Genomic DNA, 25,541 nt, shown 5'->3' on the forward strand with positions numbered 1-25,541 from the left:
GAGCGTCCAATTTCCCGGGGTTCCAAATTTCCCGGGAAACGGGAAATTTTCAGCCAATTTCCCGGGAAATCCCGGGAATTCCGGGGAAAATTTTAAATTTATTGAAAATTGTTATGATCTTGGTTTTAATTAATATTATGCAACAAAATTGTATAAGACATCAACATTAATGGTTTAAATAAGTGTGAAGATCAATTAACAGCTTGACTGCATGTAAAAAATGATTCAACTACAAGAAAATGTATTTTGGTATTTTTCGATGAGAAATTTTAAACTTGCCTCTTTGACCAGTTTATTGAAATGAGAAAAAAAAAAACATGCAGAAATTATGTTTTTCATGACAATTACTGGTTTCAACTCTTGAACAAATGGTAAAGCTTTTTAGTGTTGGTTTTACTCCAAACAACCCGATGTTTACAAATATTTGAAGCAAGCTTTGAATATATTTTTGCATTTTTTAAGAACAAATAATAGAGAGTAATTTTTCAATGATTTTTTTTTGTATTATTATGCAACATGATTTAAATTATACGATAAATTAACATCATTCCACAAAAAGTCTGCTTTTTTTACACATTTAACTCTCTAACACCTGTAGTTGTACCAGTGCTCCACAATTCTTTAACTTCAAATTGTAATTTCCTTAGTACTAGGTATTCAATCAGTTGAATTAATTCTTTTTCCACAAATTCGATTTTCATCTCATTTGATCATGGTAAACAAAAACGTTTAATTTTAATTTGGAGATAAGGAGTTAATATTGTTTTGATAAAACATCAATCTGTTAAAAGCTTACCTAATTGTAATAATTTAAAACTCATTAAGCAAGATCTATTCCCAGTTGCTTCAAAAATTAATATTATCAGAAATAATTCTGATATCATAATTTCTGATAATCTGATATAAACCAAACAATACATTTAATTGAACAAAATCATGTTGAGTTTGTTCATTTATATTTTTTTCAGAGCAATTTCAATAAAAAATTCCAAAAATTTAAGAAAATGTATACTTCTGCTTGAATTTCGGGAATTCCCGGGAAATTTACAAAAAATATAAACATAATTTTAAAAAATCTCTGAATTTATAGGTAAAATACTTTTGGAAGAAAAAATAAATCTACTTTTAATGTAAAATTTAATTAAACTAAAAGTTTAATCTGAACTGAAAAAACAACGTTTTCTTTTTTTTAAATAGTGTCCATAATTAATTATCCATTCGAAATTGTATTGTATTCGAAAATTTCAGAAACTTACAAAAATAAAATGCCTTGGAGAAATTGAAGACCTCTAGTTGCTGAAATACGCGAAAAAATGAAAAAACAAGAAAACTGAAATTTTTTAAGCCTCATCCAAATATTCCCACATTTTCTATTGACAATATCTCAGCAACTAATGGTCAAATTTTCAATGTTGAAAAATGAAATTTGATATGAAAACTAACATTTCAAATGGGCCTAATTAAAAAAAATCTAAAGTTAAAACATTCGAATTTTGGGAAATTGTTTTTTTTTGTGAAAAATGTTAATTTAATTTTTTTTTCGTATACCATTTTTTTCTGAATAGTCCTCATTAAAACCTACAACTTTGCCCAAATCGATCAGAAAATTCTTCCAAAAGGCACAGATAAAAAAATATAAATAAAATCCATTTCCGGTTTTGGTGGAGAATTGCTCTCTAGGGTGACAATAAAAAAAATCGACCACAGGGATACCCTCTGATTCGATTCAGGAGACAAAAATATGTAACTGTGAAAATTTTGAGCGAAATCTGTTCAGGTTTAAGGGTCGCTTTAGATCGTTAAAGCTGACGAAAAAAAAATATCTTTATATAGAAAAACGGCTCGTCAGGGTTGACTAAGATCGTTTTGCCGTCTTCGACAAAGTTGTTTGAAATGCTTTTCCCCATACATTTTTGCTTACAGAAACTAATTTAATAATTTTAATTCCTCAGGATAGTTTTTAAATGGTCGCAAGCATTAATTGTAAACATACAACGTTTTTGATCAATTTTCATTCCATAATCCAAACCTGCAAAATACCAAAATTTCTGTCGAGGACTATTCGATATTTTTTCGCTAAATCAAGATCTTTTGGAAAAAACTGCGCTCCGAGCCAGTTTTCTTACTGAGTTGTGTTACGACATGATAACCTGATATAAATGCAATAAGGGAACCTTCTCAACCTTCTTTTTTTCGATTCATATTTCGATTCCAATCAATCACGGTGATCGACCGGCGTCGCGGTGCCATCGCGCCGGGGTCGGATATAATTAAAGAACATTTTCACTCCAATTCCACGAAACGTTATGATTACGTTTGTGTTTGTTCTTTCAAATTGCCATTTTCCGGCTTCAACGTAAAGCTCATTTTCCATTCCGGCGAGTGGGTCATGGCAAATCAAAAGGCTTGGTGCTTTTATTTTTACTTATTTTTCACACACACACAACACACACCCTCTGTATTTCGAATTGTTTCGGATTATAGAATGACTATAATTGTATATATTTTACTGAGCATTCTGAAGTTTAATTTGACGATAATGTTATTCCAAAATGACAAAAATGGGTTTATTTTCCGCAAAACAAGTCATTCGGTTGGATTAAGAGTTCAATGCCACACATGTCATCAACACTTCTATGTTGATAAACCAGGTTAAAATTTCATAAACTGTCACTTTTGAGACTACAACAAGCCATCGGAGCAGATGCAGTAAATTCAAGTAGCAGCTTCACGAATGTTATAAAAAGACCTCAACAAAAATGTCATCGTACAGATTACTTGGAATGGAAAAATCTACCCGCCCACACAGATGTGAGGGCTCTCAAGAATGCTACTGCTGTGGGTATTGCCGGATGATGGAGTTGACCGTTGAAAGAAACGGTGGCAGCATGCGGTTGCGGAAACCAGGCCAGGCCAAACTCTTTAGAAATGCTGCTCCTGTGTACCGTGTAATTTTGCACACACAGACGAAACCACCATTCTATGCCAACGAACGGTATTGCACCTGGAACGCAGTGGTGTAGTCTAAGATTTGAAAGCAAAACTACACTTAAAGTAGCGCATTTCCATATTTTTTGGTTCTATATGATTCACAATATGGTGAAGATTGATGAATCCGATCTTAATTGTTGAAAATTGGACCAATCTCACCTTCCATCGGATGAGGAAGTAAAATGTCGGTCCCGGCCTTGATTGTTAGGCCGTTATGCCATTCCAGGTGTAGGAGTCGTCTCCATGCCATAAGTACAAACAACAGACCAAACCAAGCCTACTCCGGTGGAATCGCTGGCGGCGGTTGGACTCGCAATCCAAAGGTCGTCAGTTCAAACACTGGGGTGGAAGGTTCCTTGGAGTAGAAAGAGGTTTGGGTGCTCTCCCCATTCAAGCCTTCGGACTCCTAGGTTCGAGCAGAAACTTGCAATAGAGACCACAAAAGACCCGGGGGTCGTTAATGTGGATGGTTTGATTTTGATTTGGACCAATCTTACCCTAAGAGAGAATGGCAATGGACCAAACATTTTTTTATTTTAGGGATTCAATATTGCAATATTTGAGCTCATTCTGACAACGGAAACCCCTCCCTCTAAGCCCTCGAAAAAATCGTCAAATGTATGGAGAAAGGCAACTGTTTCAGTTTTATTAACTGTGGAAACCGCAATAATTATCAAATTTTTACCAATTCTTGAAACGTAGATCTTCAAAAATGACCAGCCACGCTGACGGCTTAGAATTAGGGGCAATATACCCATTTAAAGCCTAATAAGCGGTCGTGTTTGAATGATGCTATATAATCTGGAGTGTTCCTTGAAATTTACTAAAACCAAGTACACCAACAAGTTGAGCAACTTTTTGTGAATATTTCTGTTTATTTTCACTTTTATTAAAAGTTATGCTATTCCTTTTACAAGCATTTGAAAAAAATATTTCCCAAATGCATTCTAATCAGTCGATTGCATTGGGCCACGCCCATTTTCCTAATTTCAACTTAGTTCTTTTTTTCTTCCAGCGCTCTTTGGGGTCTGCTTAGTGCTGCCAAAATTGATGAAACAGTTCACGAAGTGATTTCTTTGGAATCGGACGTGTGTGAAGACAACAGCAAAATAGTACCTCAGTTCAAGGTCATGGAACCCAAGAAGGAGCTGACTATCCGGATTCATTTCGGAGCTGGCCAAAGGAAACCGAAGGACGCTGAAGTTTTTCAGTTCTTCAAAGAACACGGATGGAAATACGAGGAGCTGACTGCCATGTACCGAGAAGATCGCAGTGTTTACGTGAAGTTTAGGTCGATGGATTTTATGTGGAAGGCGCTTTTGAGGTTAGGACCGAAAACCACGTTTCGGTATGCTGATGGAGCGACAACGGAGACTATGGTGATGGATGCTGGGGGGACGATCGAATATGTCAGGATTTTTGGATTGACACCGGAAATAGGTGATGATGAGATTCAGCAGGAAATGGATAAGTACGGAAATGTGAAGTATTTATGTCGGGAAAGGTTTGCAGTAGAATCGGGATTCCCGATATTTAATGGTGTGCATGGTATATATATGGAAGTGAGTAAAGATTTACCAGGACAGATAAAGATCAAGGGAAAGCTGGCTCGAGTGTATTACGACGGTTTGAAAGACAAATGTTTTGTTTGTGGTGCAGAAGGCCATTTAAAAGTGGATTGTCCAAATCGTAGTGGTGTTGGAGCTGCTTCTTTGTCAAAGCAAAGCAGTAACTCCTTTGCACAAGTTGTCGCGAACGGTTCATCTACTTCGCAACCAATCGTGTCAGTGGGTGCTTCAAGTGCGAACAACCAAGGAGGAAAAGGCCAAAATGGATTAGAGGAACTGAACAAGAAGAGTGATAAGGAAAAGAAAACCATCGTGGAAGAGGAGCAAGGGAATCCAAATTTATTGGTAGCTTTGAATAAGCCAAACAATGGTTCAGGAGCTAGTAGTAGTACTAGTGCAAGTGGTACTGCTGAAGATTACCGGAGGCCATGGCCTAAATATCGATAAAATGTAAATGTAAATTTATGAATGATTAAAAAATAAATGCTTTGATTTTAACAAAAAAAAAAAAAAAATACTCACGAAAAGTAGAATTTATAGAGAAAATTTCCTGGCATCACTGGCTCACTCCAACAGGTGTTGGTGGCCACCCTTTGTTCTTTATTTGCTTTTGCTTCTCACTCGGTTTTCTTCAGCCTTCGATTGGAATGGGTCATCAAAATTCAAACGTCAAAAGACTTGGCGCTTTTATTTTTTGATGGCGCTTGCCAATTATTTACATTTTTCGGGATTATTTATCAAGTGAGTGACTAACTAATGTGCAAAAAAACATGTTGCCGGTAGATGGAAGCAATTTTATATCTTAAGCGCTTTGAAATCGTTAGCGCAAGTGAAAAGATATTGATGGCGATTCGTTAAGCAGTTAACCTCTCATCTTGCTTGTGGATGTGTGTGCCACCAAATTGATGAGAAATGGTCTCGCAAAATAGAAATTATAATCAAAAGTGCATTAAATTTGATCTTTTTGGCCAGTAAATTGCATGAATTTGCGTGCTTACTTGAGGCGGTGCTGTTGCTGGTAAGTTTATAGCCTAAATGGTATTTTTGGAGCTTTTATCGAGCATCAAACTCTTCATATGACGAAGATAGGTGTTTGAATAGAAAGGGTATATTTCCCTTGGATAGTTATTTCGCCCATATATTTTGACGATTTTTCCCATAAAAACTTCAAGGGCTTTTAGGGAGGAGTTCCCGTGGTCAGAATAAGCTTAAATTTGGAATTTAGCCTAGTGATAGGATAATCTTTGATTTCAGGGGGTAGCCCCGAAAAAGCCCGGATTTGGACCACACTAATGTCTGCAAAGTTTCATTGAAATCGGTAAGGGTCAAGTAAAAAAGTACCTGAAAATAATCCTGTTTTGAGCTGGAATTGCTCTTTCCTAAACCTTTTTTTTGTATTTTCCCACAAGAAGTCAACACTACTCCCCTGGTAAGATCCCATTCGTCATAAATGCAAATCCACCACCACCTCCCTCAATCGCATCAGGAGCAGAGACGCAAAGAGAGGGTCGCCAAGGAAAATGGGCCAAAGAAAGCACCGGATTGCATTCCATTCCAGCCAGGACCTGCTGCAAGCCATCACAAACCCCGAGGAGGAAAGCCACACAGTCACGGTCGTCGTCGTCGAATACTGCCGGCTGGCTGGCAACAACTCGACCGACCATCATACACACTGTTCCAATCAAACATTTGTCCATTCAAGGTGTGCAAGGCATACATTAAATGCGGTGCAGCACATTCATCAAATGCACCTTTTCACTCCCACTACTCTCAAAATCATACTAACAGAGGCACACAACTACAAAACATGACACGGCGCCTGGTTGCCAGACAGTTGAAATACTGGTATTTATCCATAGATCGAATGTTATTTTTTAACATTTTTTATTGTTTTAAATACTTTTGGGTAATTCTCATAACGTCAAGATTCGAATTCCCGGACGCTTCGAAACCCAGACACCTCATCTTGTTTTATCAATTATTTGAATATAAGTAGCATTATGAATGTCAAAACTGTGTTATTTGATGAATTTTTACATCAACTTTCATTTGAAGTTTTTTGAACACTGTAGTTAATGCCAAAACAATAAAATAAAATTATAAGTGAGCATGAGCACGAGCATTAGAGACCACCCATGGTTGCCCCTCCGTTGCTGAACAGAACCGTAATATCCTTTCAGCACTACTGATTATAGGCTTCGACGACCCAATTTTTTTTTCCCTTACCAACAGCATGTATGAATGCGCCGAAAAGATAAAACACCATGATTGCTAAAACTAGATCAGTTGCGAGGCCACCAACGGCGCCCGCCATGTCAGTTTGTAGATCTCGATTTTAAGGGACGGGATTGTTAGTTAGCGCAGGTTGCTACTAGGGCAGCTGGTTTACCCTGTGCTTACACCCCACAAGCGCCAGGAATCTGAAAACTTGTTAGTAGGATAGGGTGTTTGGTCAGGATTCATCATAGAAGATGATGATGCGACCCAAAATCATAGTTGTTTGTTATATTCGGATGCTGTGGATGAGTCATTTCCCGTTTATCGGTTGTTAAATTTTAAATGAAATGGTTTAATCTAAGACAGCCGGCTGTGGTAAGATAGAACTAAGATCATTTGTAATTAAAGAATCAAGAATTTAACAGTGTACCTTTTAAGTTGAGATGTTTTTACGAGTTTTAAATGATTGATGTTTAGTGAGGTACTGATTAACGAAGCGAACGACGAGTTACGATGTTTATCGAGCTAAAATGGTATGATAAGGTTTTGTTGATGTTGCACACCGACGACGAACGCGAAAAATCTTGCGACCCGACGGAAAGGCATCGCAAATCGGACTCAAAATAAAATAAAATTATGAGTTTACCAAAGTCCAAAAATGTGAAACATTTCACTGAAATATTTCATAAGCATCTGAAGCACCGGGAAGGCAAAGCAGAAATTTATGGTTTTGATTTCCTTAAATTCTAACAATTTTTTGTATAAAATATCGATTGTGTTGATGGTAACAAGTTATTTGAGACCTAAAGAATGCCATTCACTAACATTTCAGTCCAAATTTGCGCGATTCATAAGTAAAATCGAGTGTCCGGAATTCGAAGCAAAAGTGTCCGAATTTCGAATCAGCTTTTACCAGTGTCCGAGATTCGAAGCACAACAAGTCATTTTAATTTTAAAAATCTGATGAAAAATTGTTATAAAAGACATATTTTGCATGCATTCCCTTAAAACTGTCTGTATACTACATCCTGATGATATTTCTGCAGAAATGTATACATTTCCAACTTTTTACATGATTTTTTGCCAGCTATAACAAAAATAATACGCTTCTATGTGTCCAGATTTCGAATCATGACGTTATCTTTGGCAGTTATAAATCTTACGAATTTCATCCGGGCTTTCTTGGGCCCCCCCCCCCTGACTAGGCCCATCACTAGGCTAAATTCCAAATTTGAGCTTTTTCTGACCACGGGAACCTCTCCCTCTAATCGCTTGAAGTTTGTATGGGGTTGTATAACTTGCCAGAAAAAAAATGCAAACTATCAGAGAAAGTTGAACAAACGTTTTTGACAACACTGTGCTATCTAACAAAAGATTCAACGAAAAAAAAGGGGGCGTGGTTTGCGGCTGTGCTGTCAAATCAAAGCGCACATTGAAAAGAAAGTTATATTGAAAACAATTATTAGTATTTCAAACAACGACGAGACCTATAATAATAGTATCTTTAACTATTTTGGTACGCTTGTCCTCTTTCCCAAGATTCGATCCGATGACTTCGACGATTTGTCGTTATATCCGCGGCTGGTCCAGGCGCTCTTCCACATCTCTCCAAGGGGCTTCATAGTAAACAAGCTGACCCAAGCGTCATTAAGAAGGCTGCTGTCAGCTTTGTTATACCAGCAGTGAGCTAAAGAACTTAACTCCAACAAAGGCTGTCATTGGAATTAAGTTTGTTCAAGTCAGTTTTTATAACTCCACTATAAAATATTGTTATAACCAACTGTTTCAACTGTCATTATGATTACCGTAAAACGCTGAACGTAAAGCTGATAATTTTAGTAGCATTTACCGGCAATATGTTCACAAATTAATCGGTCAACAATTAAAACTATTGCAATCTTCAATAAATACACATAAGAGCAATTCCATGTCAAACAGGGAATCGGTTGTACCCGACCCTCTCTGTAAGCCCATACATCCAATTGAAATGAAGTCAAAGACAAACTTATGGGAAATTGGACGAGCTTTCCGGTAAAAATATTTTCGAGACTGAAAAATCAAGTCTGTCATATAGAAATTGCCAAAAACCATCAAAAAACCTATTTTTTCAACATTTTTCTTTTTAAAACCGCTGTAACTTCACAAGGATTGGACTTAGGGCATTGGTCAATATGGAGACTTTTATGTAAGATTGTCTGGAGAACCGATTCTCATGTTCGGTTTTTTAAAAATTTGGATGTTTATAGCACTTTTGAAAAAAATAGTTTCAGTAAATGATTTTTGTATTTTTTTAGGTGAGTTGCTCCATCCTGCATTTTTCGTGAGTCTTTTTGTAACATCTTAGGCTATTTTCACAAAAAAATTGAAAGAAAAAAAATCGTGGGCTCACCTTCAAATTTGACTTTTAAACTTAAAAATCAAAAAATCTCATGAAGGTGGAGTGTTTTTTTCTTTCAGTGTTCGAGCTTACAGCAATATTTCAGGCTTCGAGATACAGCAATATTTAAACTACGAATTACAAAAATATTTAAAACACTTACGCCCTTCTCAAATGTCATTATCGAGTGTAACTGGCTACACACAAAAATGGCTTATATATGCCTAGGATAACATGTCTACAAAGTTTCATTGAAATCGGAGAGGGTCGAGAAAAAAGTACCAAAATTCCTTTTTTGGGCTGGGATTGCTCATAATTTAATTTCTAAATTCCTCACGTACAAATTTACACCACCTAACAACACGCAATGTCAAGTTGAATGTGTATGTTGAGCATCAGTTATATAATCTATTCCCCGATAAAATCTGTGTAACAAAGCGAGAAAACCCAAAGAAAACCTAAGGTTATTTATAGAATGGTTGGCCACGCCCATTTTTCAGAATGTGCCGACAATGTTGAATAAACAGTGAAATGAACAGTGCAATATTATTCTAGTTCAACAATCTGTTATCGAGGGAGAATTGGCCGTTAAATTTTTGATACAATCACAGAAAATTTACATCTGTCTATCTGTGACTGGACAGTGTTGCCAGCACTGCTACCGATTATGATTATGAAGCCAATGTTGTGCCACACACACAATGCCGAGCAACGAGCGGTTCATCCTGTTGGTTGCACGAATCCGGCGAAGCACAACGTAAAAGCCTTCGTCTTAGCACTTGCATTGTGTTAGGACAGGTACACTCCAGCTGCGGATTAAGGTGATGATGAAATTCTGTGGAAACTGCTGCTGCGCGAACGACTCGCTAATTTGTCCGTCCAGCGACATTGTGCACCAGGATGGAACTATACAGGAGGGAAAATTTGAACCGGAATTCGTTCAAATTGCATGTTTACGGTTTGAACGGTGCTGTATTCGATTTTGTAGGTGCTTGGCGTTGAAATATGTTTTACAAAACGAAGTCGCTTTACAACAGTCAGCCTTTCCTTTCAGGCAAATTAAGAAATAATGTTATCCTGATTTTTTACAAATCCAGATCGTAAAATTTCGGAACATTTGTAGATTTCTCAAAATTTTACAAAATTTACTAAAAAAATCTGTTTCTTCACTTATTTCTACCGTCATTCTGGGGTGCAACGAGACACATGGGGCGAATTGGGACAGCTTTTTTAACATTGTTATTGCACAATATTTTTGCAGTTTTGGATAGAACAGACACTGAACATTAAAAAAAATGCATCGTTTACAAAATTTGAAAGCTTTTAAGTGCCCAAAAAACTGCTGTTCATATTCTAGTCCCGATTCGCTCCAGTTGAAAGTACTATGAAAATGGGGTAGTTGAGACATTTTTTAAATTGAATTGGCAGCGAATCTACGTCAGCCAGCATTATCCAATTCAAAAGTGCTCCGATTTGGATCAAATTTGACAATGCAGTTAATGTCCGAAACATTAGACCCGTTTTATTTTGTTTGGCAATTTGGGTATTATTTAGAAATGCTCGTAATAAACATACTAAAGTCCTACAAATTTGATCGTCTGGTGCATCATGTTATTGGTTAATGTTCCCTGAACAATCCCGTACAAATATTGTCCATAAAAGCTTGTATTTGGGCATGGCAGGGCGTTGTATTTTTGAGAGAAAAAATCCGCAAAATGAGTCAAACATTTTTGCAACTAAAACCAATGCATAAAGCTTGTATGCAATTTGACGGAGAATATCTTTCTTTTCTAAACATTCAGTTTATGTCTACGAAAAAATAAGCAACTTTTAGTCTTTCTTTTGTAACCTGGAGAGTTCTATTTGGACCACCCTAAGAGCCAAACAAAATAAACAGGTGTGATTGTTTCGTTTTTCGGATGCTTTTAGGCCTCCAAAAACACCCTATTATTTGGGAGCGATTGGTTGCGTTCACGCTTTGCGCATTGCGTTTTAATTTTGTATGGGATTTTCTACCTTCTTTTATACATTTTGATTTTTTTATCATTTTTATTTTCTACAATTTTTTTCAAACCATCACAAAAAACATAAAATTAAAAAATTCTCTGAAAAACTATCCCGAACAAATATGGTGCTATCTTGATCCTGTCAAAAGATACAGCATGCTCAAAACTGGTCTAAAACGCGATTTTCAAGTACCCGAGCATGGGTAAATAACTTGGGAAATGCGTAATAATACCTTTCTCTGGTATCAATACTAAATTTTAGTATTCCTGGGCCCTTTAAATTTTGTCTTAAGGATTATGCAAGAGCAAAATGTGGTATCATACCAAATTAAGGTATTGTTTTGATATTGCAAAATTGCAGAATTTGTCAATGGTCGAACACCACATTTTGGTTTTCTTTTGGTATTACAGTATTTTATCAAATTCCTCTAAAGCTATGGGAAAATTTTGACAAAATAATTAATTTTGCGCTAAAATGATGTCTCAAAGCGAATGCTTTGATTGAAAACCGGAAATTTCAAACTTGATTTTAAACATTTTTGATATACCCCCCAAAGAAATGACTTGAAATTGTGGAAAATTTGCTAAGTCAGAATGCCACATTTTGGTATTATTTTGGTATTGTTTCATGTGTTTCATCAAATTCCTCTGAAACTAAGGGATTTTTTTTATAAATTTTTTCGAGATAAATAATTGTGCGCTAAAATGACTTGAAACTCAAAAATGTTAAAGCTGATTTACAATTTTTTTTAATGTACCCGCTAAGACTTTTTTTAAAAATCGTTGAAATTTCTCTAAGTCAGGATAACCAAATACTTTGACTAACGAGTCAATCGACAGATTATTGAATTTTGGTGAATTTCAATCCAGTTTCATTTTAATAACATTTATTTTTCAATCTCGTTTTTTTTCAGAAGCTTCAAGAACTTCATGCACAGGCCGTTCATCAATGACAAATGCATTCGATGTGGTGAAGAATATCACTAAGAACAACATGGAATCATCAGGTCAGTAGATTTGGCTGTTGCATATGGATCATTTCCGTTTTTTCACTAACTGCAACTGCTGCACTAAAAATGGTATGAAAATACCAAATTTTGGTATTTCTTGTGCAAATACCAGCGATCGAAATGTGCCCTTGGTTGCCCAGTAGGGTGCCCAGAAAAAATGACCCCCTGCTCCACAAGCGGAAAACAGTTTGTTGAGTTATTTTAAGCATCTGTGTAAATTTTGGGCCAAATTGGTTGAGATTAACCCATTGATACTCGAGCCTAAAGTTGGTGAAAAAAAAGTTTTTCATACAAAAATGACATTTTTAAATCGCTAATAACTTTTTAGGTTGAGTTTTACAGCTTTGGTATGTTCTACAAAGTTGTAGAGCATTGAATTTTCAATAAGAATCTCACTTTTGGGAATATTTGGATGGAAGTAGCGCGCCCTACAGACAAACCCGTAAGAAAATTGGGTTTTTCATACATTTTTTCGATTTTTCCCATACAAACTTCACCCTCGAGTATCAATGGGTAAATGTTGACCGATTTTGCTCATATTTGGCCCAGAGTCCTAAAATAGCTTAAGAAACAATAATCAGCTTGTGGAGCGAGGTTTGGAGAAAAAGTCCCATATTCTGGGCACCCTATTGCCCAGTAATAGATGGTAAAATACCATGAAATCATACCAAAATCATGTATGTCGAAGACCACAGGAATACCAAAATTTGATTTTCCAAGGGCGCTGGAATACCTAAAAATAAAACCATGGTAATACCAATTTTTGGTATTCAAGCAATGTTCAAAAATCCAGAAGACCTCAACTTGGTATTGAAATGGTTTTATTTTGAGGTATTATTTTACCCTTGGAATAACATGGTTTGGTATTGTTGTGCCCTTCCACATACAAGACTTTGGTATGATTTCATGGTATTTTACCATCTATTACTGGGCAACCAAGGGCACATTTTGGTCTCTGTTATTTGCCCAAGTAATACCAAAATTTGGTATTCCCGTGTTCTTTGTTAGTTTGGAGGACTCTGTATTTTTTTAAAGGAGTAGGACTTAAAAAAAATACAGAAATCAAAATACAAAAATCAAGAGGGTGCTGTGTCCTATCCCTCGTTTGGTCCAGACCAAAATCCATGATAGAGCTGTCAGACCAAATCCGTCAGACCAAGACTGTCAGACCATAGAGTAAAATGTAAACAATCTAAAGTTGTTTTTGACGTAGGTGCAACAGGATCAGGAAAAGACAATTTTAAACTTATTTTTATTTTTTCAATTCTTTAAGGCCGTTGTAAATATTTTTCAAAGTTTATATGATAATGGTTCCATTTTATAGGAGAAAATTTGAAAAACATGCAAAAAATTGAAAAAGTTACTGTAAAAACATGAAAAAATTAGATAGGCAAAATGTAATGATGGGAGGTGGTAGAGTAGGCCAAATACTACCAAAAACAAACATAAACTAAACAAGATAAATTCAAATTAAAATACTAAAAATGAAACAAGAAAAACATAAAACAAGAGAAGTAAAGTTTTTCGTAAAACAAAAGTTGCTCAAAATGACCGAAAAAAAAATTTGGACAGTAGAGGGTTAAAAGGGGTGTCAAACTAAAAAGTGACCCCGTTCGTTTGACAACAGTTGGTGTCAAACCATCGGGGTTTGAGTGTATAATGTGTATAATATTTAAAACACTTTTTTCAATTTTTTCATCAAACCATGGCTTGTAATTTCAATGTTTATACTTTTTTATTTTTTTGCTAAATGAAAAAATGATCCTACTGGGTCAATGAAGATTCGAAAAGTACGTTTCCCATAAAATGAATTGTTCCAAAAAAAAATTACAGCCGAGTAACGGAAAATGGCGTTTTAAAAACTTTTTTAGTGTTTTTTTCGATGAAAAATACGTTTTTCGGAATTCTGAGTACATCAAATCGGGCGCACAATTTTACATAAAAGTCTCTTTAACACAAAATTTCAGGCTAAAAATTACTGAAAAACACCTCTTTTTTTCGCATGTTCAAAAATGGAAGGGGTCGTACCGCCCCTCCGTCACGAGGTATCAAAAATCGGACCTCGGATTCGTGATCAGGGACAAAAGATACCCCTCAGGACAAAGTTTCACGCAAATCGAAGAGGGGTCGAAGCAACTTTTCCCGATTTCGTGTGAGTTGGTAGAGAATTACCCACGTGCATTTTGGCAAAACTCAGTCAAGGTTACCATTTTAGGTAACTTTCAAGGTTTCCCCTGTAGGTTGTTGCAATTGACAAGTGTGACCGTGACCGTTTTTGTATGGAGATTTCAAGCAGATGCAGTTTGCTTAGATAATTAGTATAGATACTCAAGATCCCGACAACCTAATGGTCAGCTAAACAGAAAGTTTTTGTTATTGTTTACATTGCATGTTCTAGTTCATGTCTAATCAAGGTTTATTTAAAATCATATAAGGACGTTCCACATTTTGAAAAAATGTTGTTACTAAATTTATTTCTACTCTTAAAAACGACTCGCACGATAACAATCAACATATTATTACTTTTCTCGAATTCCTGGCAACGCTGCCAATTGCATTTCCTGCTTTTCGTGAGCCCATTCGGGCGTCCAATCCTGACCACACTCATTTGCGAGCGCGCGTGCTGCCTGCTCCTCCACCTGGATGCCCCCTTTTCCACCTTCCCACGTGTCCCCCCTCACCACCACCACCACCTGCCACCACCGTCATTATTTTCGAATCAATAAACCAAGAATAATAAATGAACTACCCTCCCCTCCAGTGGAACTGACCTGCACACCGCCGTTCCAGCCGCCGCTGGTGTAGGCCGCCGAGGCCCCCGTGTTCGAGTTCTCCCGCCGGAACTCGGTCCCGAAATCCGTCGGATGCGGCTGCATCTTCTGGAGCTTCAGGGCCAGCCCCATCGTAAACACCTCACCGCCCAGCTCCATCGTTGCACTTTCACTCACTCACCACCCGAAAAACAAAAACGAGCTGGCAACACTGCCACGGGGCCGTTTCAATGACCTATATTTCGCACACGTCTGGTCGTCGCAGCTAATCCGTATCCATTTTCTTCGTTTTTTTTGGGGATTTTTTGTTGGGGGGTTTTCCTAACACACTTTTCACTTGAATTTTCTGGGAAACTTTAATACTTTCGACTCTAAACAGACTCGAACCTTACAGGAAACTGCAGCCGAAGCTGCTTTTCTGCCCCAGCCCTGGGATTTGCCGAGTGACCCATTTTCGGGACAGGCCAAACAATCCGTTTTGGTGCACCTTAAGAACTACCAATCTTCGGAGGTTATTTGTAACGATTATGCGGATATTCTGTGGTATAACTTACTGCACTGGTTAGATTTAAATGCTTTTATTTATTATTTAATATATTTTTTCCTTTATTTGCTACAAACTTTGCTCACAATTACACTCAAAAAGGTTCGGACTTCCGGTGACCAAAAAACCCTTACAAACTACAATTTTCCTGGTGATTTCCAAAACGCGCGCGCGATTTCCTTCCGCCAACAATGACAGTTGATTAGATGAAGAATACTTGCGATGAGATTAGAAATAACCGAACGAATTGTCACTCTCTCAGTCTATCCCTTTCCGTCCAAACCGGACTTGAACGGACTTGTGCCTTATTGTTGTTGTTCCCAGCTGCTTAGCTGCTGCTGTTGTGCTTCATTCCGATAACGGTGCCAAACTAAAATAAAACCTGATTCTGTGTGGAAAATTAAACCGTGTGTCTGCAAGAACTTTTCCGCGCGCGCTCTCCGGGAGTCCTCCTCTCTCCTCCAGAGATCTCCCTGAACCCACCCCTGATCCCCCGTCGGAAAATTGCATCGGGACGGTGCGCTCCCGGAAAAGCCTCCAAGAGTTCAACGCTTCGGGACCGTCGAACTCTTCGGCTTCGACTCTCCCACACTTTTTCGCTCTCTCTCTCTCTCTCTCGGTGAAAATCCCACTCTCTCTCTCTCTCTCTGTTCGACTGTTGAACTCGAACCAGGAAGTCCGGAAGAAGAGTTCAACAGCCCTACAACTGCGTGCGCAATTTCGAAGAGCCACGACGGCGACGAGGAAGCTCATAACTCACTCACTCACTCGCTTCGTCGTCGTCGTCACGTTTGGTCAGTCGGGCCTGCAAGCTCACACAGCGGAAGCATCGAGCGGATTGTAACGGGCAGGTGCACAGGTGACGACAGGTGAGATTGTAAAGGTGGCCGAAAAATTGGGAACGAAAAAACAATAAACTAAAACACTTCAAACCACACACAAAACAAGTGGCATGCACATCATATTTTTTTACGAAGACTCTAAGATGTTCTGGAAATGTTCAAAAGGTTTTAAGAGCGAGTCCACGAACAGGGCATACCCCATTGTATGGGACGTCGTTTGGACCTCACCAATCTGCCTGAAATTTTCAGGGGTTGTTTGTACATATAAAACTAGCATATGGCCAAAATATGAGCACTCTAGGTCAACGGGAAGTGGGGCAAATCGGGACACACAGTTTTAAGCTTCAAAAACGTCAAAAATCTTAAAAAGGTTATAACTCAGGCAAAATTCAATCTAATTTCAAAATTCAAAATGCCTCTGAAAGGCCTTGAAAAATGCAACATAATGCAGGAAGAAGCATCCCAATTGGTTAAATCTAAAGGGAGTTATTGGCATTTTAGTGAAAAAATAGCATAATTTTCAAACTCAAATAAAAAAGTGTTCCATCCAGATATCAACTCGGTTCGACCTGCAGCTTGTAGAGGACATCTGGGACTACCATCTGAGACTGAGAACGCTTTGGGTAAGGCAGTTTAACATATTAAATAGACACTTTTACTTTTAGTGATTTTTTTGGTTGTACATTTTTGCTCGGGGGACCCCTTAGATCAAATTTTCCGGTGGTAATTTTATCATATTCGTGTTTCTGAGACAATTTCACAATAGAAACATGCATACAAATATTTATTTTCATCCATTTTTACCCTTTGAAAAATAAAAGTTCCAAAAAATCTTCGATTCACACTTATTGAAAATCAAGTTCGTTTCCAAGGATACTAGATGACACCAGAAAAAAAGCAGCTTCTTAATTTTTTTAACTTTGATTTTTTAAAGTGTTAAAATTGATGAAAATAAACATTTTTAGGCATGTTTCTACTGTGAAATTGTCTCAGGAACACAAATATGATAAAATTACAACCGGAAAATTTGATCTAAGGGGTCCCCCGAGCAAAAATGTACAACCAAAAAAATCACTAAAAGTAAAAGTGTCTATTTAATATGTTAAACTGCCTTACCCAAAGCGTTCTCAGTCTCAGATGGTAGTCCCAGATGTCCTCTACAAGCTGCAGGTCGAACCGAGTTGATATCTGGATGGAACACTTTTTTATTTGAGTTTGAAAATTATGCTATTTTTTCACTAAAATGCCAATAACTCCCTTTAGATTTAACCAATTGGGATGCTTCTTCCTGCATTATGTTGCATTTTTCAAGGCCTTTCAGAGGCATTTTGAATTTTGAAATTAGATTGAATTTTGCCTGAGTTATAACCTTTTTAAGATTTTTGACGTTTTTGAAGCTTAAAACTTTGTGTCCCGATTTACCCCACTTCCCGTTGACCTAGAGTGCTCATATTTTGGCCATATGCTAGTTTTATATGCACAAACAACCCCTGAAAATTTCAGGCAGATTGGTGAGGTCGATGCGAGATGGGTATGCTTTGCTCGTGGACTCGCTCTTAAAAGGTTTTTTCACTGGGCCTAACTTTTCGTCAACGTTTTCGCTGATATGTTGAAACCATAGCTTGCAATCTCAATTTATAAAAGAATGAAATAAAAAATTAGGCAACAAGTTGCAAAATAGTAGTTTATGCAAAAAGTTGCAAAAAGAGGATTTTTTCAGCACACGCACAAAAATTGTGTAAGTTTGAATGAACAAAACAGTTTATTAAAAACAACTATCACGGTTTGTAGGCGTCACAAACACTTTTTATCATTTCGATAATCACCGTTTTTCGGTTCAACCAACATTTTGCCGTTTTGACAAACACGTTTGTTGTTTGAAGCTAATCTCATTTTAACGTGTTAGGAAAATTAACAGTGTATGTTTTCAATCCACAAAGATGGCCGAAGTGAAAAATGTGGAATTCTGGGGATGTTTACGAAAAAGGTAAGTGTGTATTTTATCAGGTATTCAATTTATGAATAAACCTTATATTGTTCTGTTCCAGTCATTGTTCGTGTCATACAACTAGGCTGGAGGAAACTATGTCCGGGTATAATGAGGTAAAAGCCGAGCCATGTAAATTTGTCTTCCCAAGGGGTTCGATTTTTTCAGAAGTTCCTTTTTTCAGATAACTTGCACTATGTCTCCAGCAGCTGATATTTCTTGCCGGCGTCAAGGGAAAATGATTGTAAAATAAGCGTGACCGGAATTCTCCATAATGTGTTGCAATTATTAGTGAAAATAGTAAAATAAATCTTTTCAATAACCCAACCTTTGTTTATACATATTAAGATGAAAAAAAAAGAAGAAGAAAAGCCTATCCAGATTTTTTCATTGGGACCATCCATAAACCACGTGGACATTTTTTTGGGAATCTTTTACCCCCCCCCCCCCTTCGTGGACAATTGTCCATACAAAAAAAATCTTTTTTGTATGGATCGTGGACAATCGCCATACCCCCCCCCCCCCCTAAAGTGTCCACGTGGTTTATGGATGGTCCCATTGCCATAAAACTGATCTTTGAATCAACTATCATGTTTGTTAAATCATCCCAAATGATTATTATATTTACAAACATGTCAGGCCATGGCAATGACAAACATGTTTGTTGAAACCACAAACATGTTAGGTTGAATTTGGCAAACATGTTTGCTGGCCTCCAGATGACAATCGTGTTTAGCAGCTGTACCCAACAATTTGCCAAGTTCACAATCAGATTTTTCTGCGTGCACGAGTCGTACATTTAATATAAATACGAAGAGTGCTGAAAAAATCAAGTTTTGCAACGAGTTCCATACAACATTTTTTGCAATTCCAAAAAACACACACTGAGTGAAATTTTATGTCAAATTTTCATGTATTTTGTCAATAAATCGTTTAAATCAAAAAAATGTTGAAAAGTGTAACTTTTCGGAACAAGTCCCATTTGAGTGCTGAAAAGTAGAACTTTTCAGCATTTATTTTGAAAAGTGTTGCTATTCGCTTCTGTTATTTTTGGTACAGAAAAATAGGCTATTTCGTCGTTCAAGAATTACAGGAAAAGTAAGCAGTTTCACGACGGAATTACAAAAAATATTTTTTCAGCATGAGTCGTACATTTATCTGGCGAGGTTCATCGAGTTGGATAAATACGACGAGTGCTAAAAGAATCAAGTTTTGCAAAGAGTTGCATACAACATTTTGTGCAATTTCGAAAAACGCTTTTTGAATGAAATTTTAAGTCTAACTTCCGTGTGTTTAGTAAATTAACCGCTAAAAACAAAAAAAATGTTTAAAAAATTACTTTTCGATACTACTGCTGAATAGTTTAACTTTTCAAACTATTCAGCATCCATTTCAGTGTTGAAAAGAAGAACTTGTCAGCACTTCGTTTCCATTTCGTTATTTTTCGTAGAGAAAAGTAGACCGTTCGCCGCTCAAGAATGACAGGAAAATTAAGTAGTTTCTCGACAAAATTGCAAATATGATGTTTGTAAACAACAGGCCATGGTTATAGTATTATTTTGCAATCATTCGTTTAAAAAAAGACGAAAAAAATTTATGTACATTTTGAAACATAGATATGATAACTCAGTAACAACTTTTCAAAAGGGCGAAACCCTCAGATGTAAACAACCAGACCATAAACTTGCAATAGAGACCACAAAAGACCCGAGGGTCGTTAATGTGGATGGTTTGATTTTTTTTTTTTTTTTGGCATGACGGTCCATAATTTACCGGTTCTTGGGTCGAGCAGTTGCAGGACAAAAAGTTAGCGTAGGAAGGTTTAGGAGGATCGCCGTACAAAATCATCGCCTCCGTAACCATTGAAGCTATGCAAAGATTGAGAAATCAGGATGGTGTCGCGGGGTGGCCTAGTCGTCAGCTGCCATGTCTTCCACTTCCGGCGAGGACACCCTAAGGAACGTCACTTCAATATAGACCACATCCTCAAACCAACTTGCTACTTACTGTGTATCATAGCCGTGATCCTTGCTCAACGATTCTTGGGCTGAATCGGACTCCTTCTGAAGGCTTTCTAGACCCATTTTTTTATCACTGAGGTTGCAAACATCACTGTATTATCACTGACTGTAACGCTTAACAATGATAAAATAGTTGTTTAACCACTTTTTTCCTTGAAAACCCGAAAAATTAAAAAAAAAACACACATAAAAGGGCGAACCGGTTGTTTACATCTGCTTTGCGGCGTAACCTGACGGGCGATACCGTTGTTTTGGTTGGGTGGGTGGCGAATGCGGTGGGGCGAAAATGTAGGCACACTCTTCAAAAAGGCGTAATTTCTTTTTCTCAATTTTTAATATCAAAAACACCTTAATTAATTTCAAATTGCTCTCTATGATGAAATTATTGCTATTTTTTATTACGTTTTGACAAAATTGATGGTTTTCATGCTTTTTTGTGAAAATAGGAATTGGTCGAAATTGCAAAATTTTGAATGTTAATTTTCCCGAAACGGCAGGATTGTAGGTTTCACCCTTTTGAAATGTTGTTACTGAATTAACCGGACCCTTCAGATAAATCTAATGAAAAAAATGGATTCAATAGACAAAATTTAAGACAAAATTACATTAAACATGATCATATTAATTGAAGAGACATCAGCATTGTGCCATCTCTGAAACAAACTTTAAAATAAAATAATTGGTTTTAAATAAAATCGTCAAAAATCCTAATTTTACACAAAGTCCTGACCCTTTAGAATAAATCTAATGATGGGAATGGATTCAGCAGGCAAAATTATTATTATATTATTATTTTTTTCGAAGAGATCGAAAAGTTTCACGAATGTTTCATGTTTTGACATTGTAAACCGGACAATTAGTTGCTGAGATATCGACAATAGAGCAGTTCTCTCAGATTTCAGTCATTCAGTGCCTTGGGTATGCCCAAAGAAGCCATTTTGCATCATTAGTTTGTCCATATAATTTTCCATACAAATTTGGCAGCTGTCCATACAAAATGATGTATGAAAATTCAAAAATCTGTATCTTTTGAAGGAATTTTATGATCGATTTGGTGTTTTCGGCAAAGTTGTAGGTATGGATATGGACTACACTGATAAAATATGATACACGGTAAAAAAAATTTTGGTAATTTTTTATTTAACTTTTTGTCACTAAAACTTGATTTGCAAAAAAACACTATTTTTTTTATTTTTTGATATGTTTTAGAGGACATCAAATGCCAACTTTTCAGAAATTTCCAGGTTGTGCAAATAATCTTTGACCGAGTTATGATTTTTTTCATCAATACAGATTTTTCAAAAAATCGAAATATTGGTCGCAAAAATTTTTCAAATTCATTTTTCGATGCAAAATCAAATTTGCAATCAAAAAGTACTTTAGTGAAATTTTGATAAAGTGCACCGTTTTCAAGTTAAATCCAGTTTTAGGTGACTTTTTTGAAAATAGTCGCAGTTTTTCAATTTTTAAAATTAGTGCACATGTTTGCCCACCTTTGAAAAAAATAATTTTGAAAAGCTGTGAATATTTTGCTTTTTTGAACATTGTTGATACGGCCCTTAGTTGCTGAGATATTGCCATGCAAGTGTTTAAAAACAGGAAAATTGATGTTTTCTAAGTCTCACCCAAACAACCCACCATTTTCTAATGTCGATATCTCAGCAATGAATGGTCCGATTTACAATGTTAAAATATGAAACATTCTTGAAATTTTCCAATCTCTTCGAAAAAAATATTGAATAATAATATTGAATGTTTGTCCCTTTTGTAATGTTTGTCTTGATTTAAAACTTTTGAAAATATGTTTTTCGAAAAGATCGGAAAATTTCACGAATGTTTCATATTTTAACATTGAAAATTAGACCATTAGTTGCTGAGATATCGACATTAGAAAATGTTGGGTTGTTTGGTATCATTTTTTTTTCAGTGTAGCCCTTATCCATACCTACAACTTTGCCCAAGACACCAAATCGATCAATTAAAACCTTCAAATGAAACAGATTTTTGAATTTTCATACATCATTTTAGTACGGACAGCTGCCAAATTTGTATGGAAAATTATATGGACAAACTAATGATGCAAAATAGCTTCTTTGGGCATACCGAAGGCACCAAAAAAGTTTCAGCCGGATTAAAAAAACAAAAATTAAAATTAAAGCAAAATACCGATTCCGTAGAGAACTGCTCTTGTTTGATATGTTTTTTTAGGAAATCAACTTTTCAGAAATTTCCAAAATGTGGTAAAAACATTGACCGAATAATATTTTTTTAAATCAATACTGATTTTTTCGAAAAAATGAAATATTGTTCGCAAAAATTTTCAACTTCATTTTTCTATGTAAAATTGAATTTGTAATCAAAAAGTACTTAAGTGAATTTTTGATAAAGTCCACCGTTTTCAAGTTATAGCCAGTTTTAGGAAACTTTTTTCAAAACAGTCAAAAAAAAATCAAAAGTGGGCAAACATGTGCACTTATTTAAAAAAATGAATAACTGCGACTATTTTGAAACAAGTTTCCTAAAAATGGCTATAACTTGAAAACGGTGCACTTTATCAAAAATTCACTAAAACACTTTTTGATTGCAAATTCAATTTTACATAGAAAAATGAAGCTGAAATTTTTTTGAGACCAATATTTCATTTTATTTGGAAAATTAAAAAAAAGTGTATTTTTTTCTAATCAAGTGAAAGTGAAATTAAAAATCACAATTTTTTTTAACGTGTATTTTTTTCAATGTGTTCTTATTCATACCTACAGCTAGCAACAGTGGTCCAAAAAGGCTTTCTAGTCAGAAATTTACCAACACATTCAAAGTATGTTTACATGGCGCCCGATATGTCAGCCAACATATTTCGCAGAAACTGCTCGAGCTCGATCATTGTTTGCATATTAGGATGTAACAAAATTGACTTTTTGGCGGGCATTCAGGGGTTTGTTCCGGTGGGCATACTGAGCCCAAATCCCAAATATGAGCTTGATTGGACGTAACAGGAGCTGGCGCTCCGACCTTCAATTTTAAATGGGATTTAACCCGTAAAAAAAGATTTTTTCAAAAATGTCACTTTTTGAGGCATTTTGGCCACCAATGCGTTTACCAAAAACATCACTGGCGTGTAGGCCAGATCCTTGCGCATCTTTTGGTGTATATAACATTGAAGTTTGGAGCACCCTGGAGCTCGGTACAGACCTTCAAAGTTTGACATTTTTTCGAAAAATCGGCCCCAGCAAAATCAAATGGCGTCTCGGGCGTCGCGAGGTGCGACGCATATCTTTTTTGCCGGGGACGATTTTTCGAAAAAATGCCAAACTTTGAAGGTCTGTACCGAGCTCCAGGGTGCTCCAAACTTCAATGTTATATACACCAAAAGATGCGCAAGGATCTGGCCTACACGCCAGTGATGTTTTTGGTAAACGCATTGGTGGCCAAAATGCCTCAAAAAGTGAAATTTTTGAAAAAATCTTTTTTTACGGGTCAAATCCCATTTAAAATTGAAGGTCGGAGCGCCAGCTCCTGTTACGTCCAAACAAGCTCATATTTGGGATTTGGGCTCAGTATGCCCACCGGAACAAACCCCTGAATGCCCGCCAAAAAGTCAATTTTGTTACACTCTATTGCATATGGACACTATGGCGAGGAGTTAAATTATATTTTTTTTCACTGGGCCTGGTACGATTTTGAAAAACGTACGATGAAATTTGAACACTTTATTCGTGGTTCCCATTTTCATGAACGCTTGTTCACGATTTTGGGAACTCTTTTCTCTTCGTGTAGAGGATGAGCTAATAGTGTTTAAAAACAGATGCGAAATAGCCTCACTTCAAATTAAACTTTAGTTTCCTTTAACATTGTATGCTAAATATGATTAATTTCAACATTTTCAGAAATTCAATATGGGTAATTCTCTACCAACTCACACGAAATCGGGAAAAGTTGCCCCGACCCCTCTTCGATTTGCGTGAAACTTTGTCCTAAGGGGTAACTTTTGTCCCTGATCACGAATCCGAGGTCCGTTTTTTGATATCTCGTGACGGAGGGGCGGTACGACCCCTTCCATTTTTGAACATGCGAAAAAAGAGGTGTTTTTCAATAATTTGCAGCCTGAAACGGTGATGAGATAGAAATTTGGTGTCAAAGGGACTTTTATGTAAAATTAGACGCCCGATTTGATGGCGTACTCAGAATTCCGAAAAAACGTATTTTTCATCGAAAAAAACACTAAAAAAGTTTTAAAAATTCTCCCATTTTCCGTTACTCGACTGTAAAAAATTTTGGAACATGTCATTTTATGGGAAATTTAATGTACTTTTCGAATCTACATTGTCCCAGAAGGGTCATTTTTTCATTTAGAACAAAATTTTTCATTTTAAAATTTCGTGTTTTTTCTAACTTTGCAGGGTTATTTTTTAGAGTGTAACAATGTTCTACAAAGTTGTAGAGCAGACAATTACAAAAAATTTGATATATAGACATAAGGGGTTTGCTTATAAACATCACAAGTTATCGCGATTTTACGAAAAAAAGTTTTGAAAAAGTTACTTTTTGCGTTTCTCTTTGTTTCGTCGTCCGTGTCTGTCGCGGGTGACCATGAACGGCCATGATCGATGACGACCAACTTTTTTAAAACTTTTTTTCGTAAAATCGCGATAACTTGTGATGTTTATAAGCAAAACCCTTATGTATATATATTAAAATTTTTGTAATTGTCTGCTCTACAACTTTGTAGAACATTGTTACACTCTAAAAAATAACCCTGCAAAGTTAGAAAAAACACGAAATTTTAAAATGAAAAATTTTGTTCTAAATGAAAAAATGACCCTTCTGGGACAATGTAGATTCGAAAAGTACATTAAATTTCCCATAAAATGACATGTTCCAAAATTTTTTACAGTCGAGTAACGGAAAATGGGAGAATTTTTAAAACTTTTTTAGTGTTTTTTTCGATGAAAAATACGTTTTTTCGGAATTCTGAGTACGCCATCAAATCGGGCGTCTAATTTTACATAAAAGTCCCTTTGACACCAAATTTCTATCTCATCACCGTTTCAGGCTGCAAATTATTGAAAAACACCTCTTTTTTCGCATGTTCAAAAATGGAAGGGGTCGTACCGCCCCTCCGTCACGAGATATCAAAAAACGGACCTCGGATTCGTAATCAGGGACAAAAGTTACCCCTTAGGACAAAGTTTCACGCAAATCGAAGAGGG

The 25,541-nt window shown here is 36.4% G+C and overlaps 1 protein-coding gene across 2 annotated transcripts in view; it reads right to left on the reverse strand.

Moving 5' to 3' along the window:
* Window positions 1-15,910, reverse strand: part of LOC120417916 (neuropeptide SIFamide receptor-like) — a 248,126-nt gene extending 232,216 nt beyond the window's left edge. Inside the window, exon 1 of one of the 2 annotated variants that reach the window (XM_052710835.1) lies at window positions 14,941-15,910. In XM_052710835.1, the coding sequence (XP_052566795.1) occupies window positions 14,941-15,099 (159 nt within the window). In that variant the 5' untranslated portion in view covers window positions 15,100-15,910. The remainder of the gene's footprint in view (window positions 1-14,940) is intronic. The other variant, XM_052710836.1, reaches the window with a different exon arrangement.
* Between the last annotated feature and the right edge of the window lie 9,631 nt (window positions 15,911-25,541).

The sequence above is a fragment of the Culex pipiens genome, chromosome 3, assembly GCF_016801865.2.
Source record: "Culex pipiens pallens isolate TS chromosome 3, TS_CPP_V2, whole genome shotgun sequence".
NCBI classification, from domain to species: Eukaryota; Metazoa; Arthropoda; class Insecta; order Diptera; family Culicidae; genus Culex; species Culex pipiens.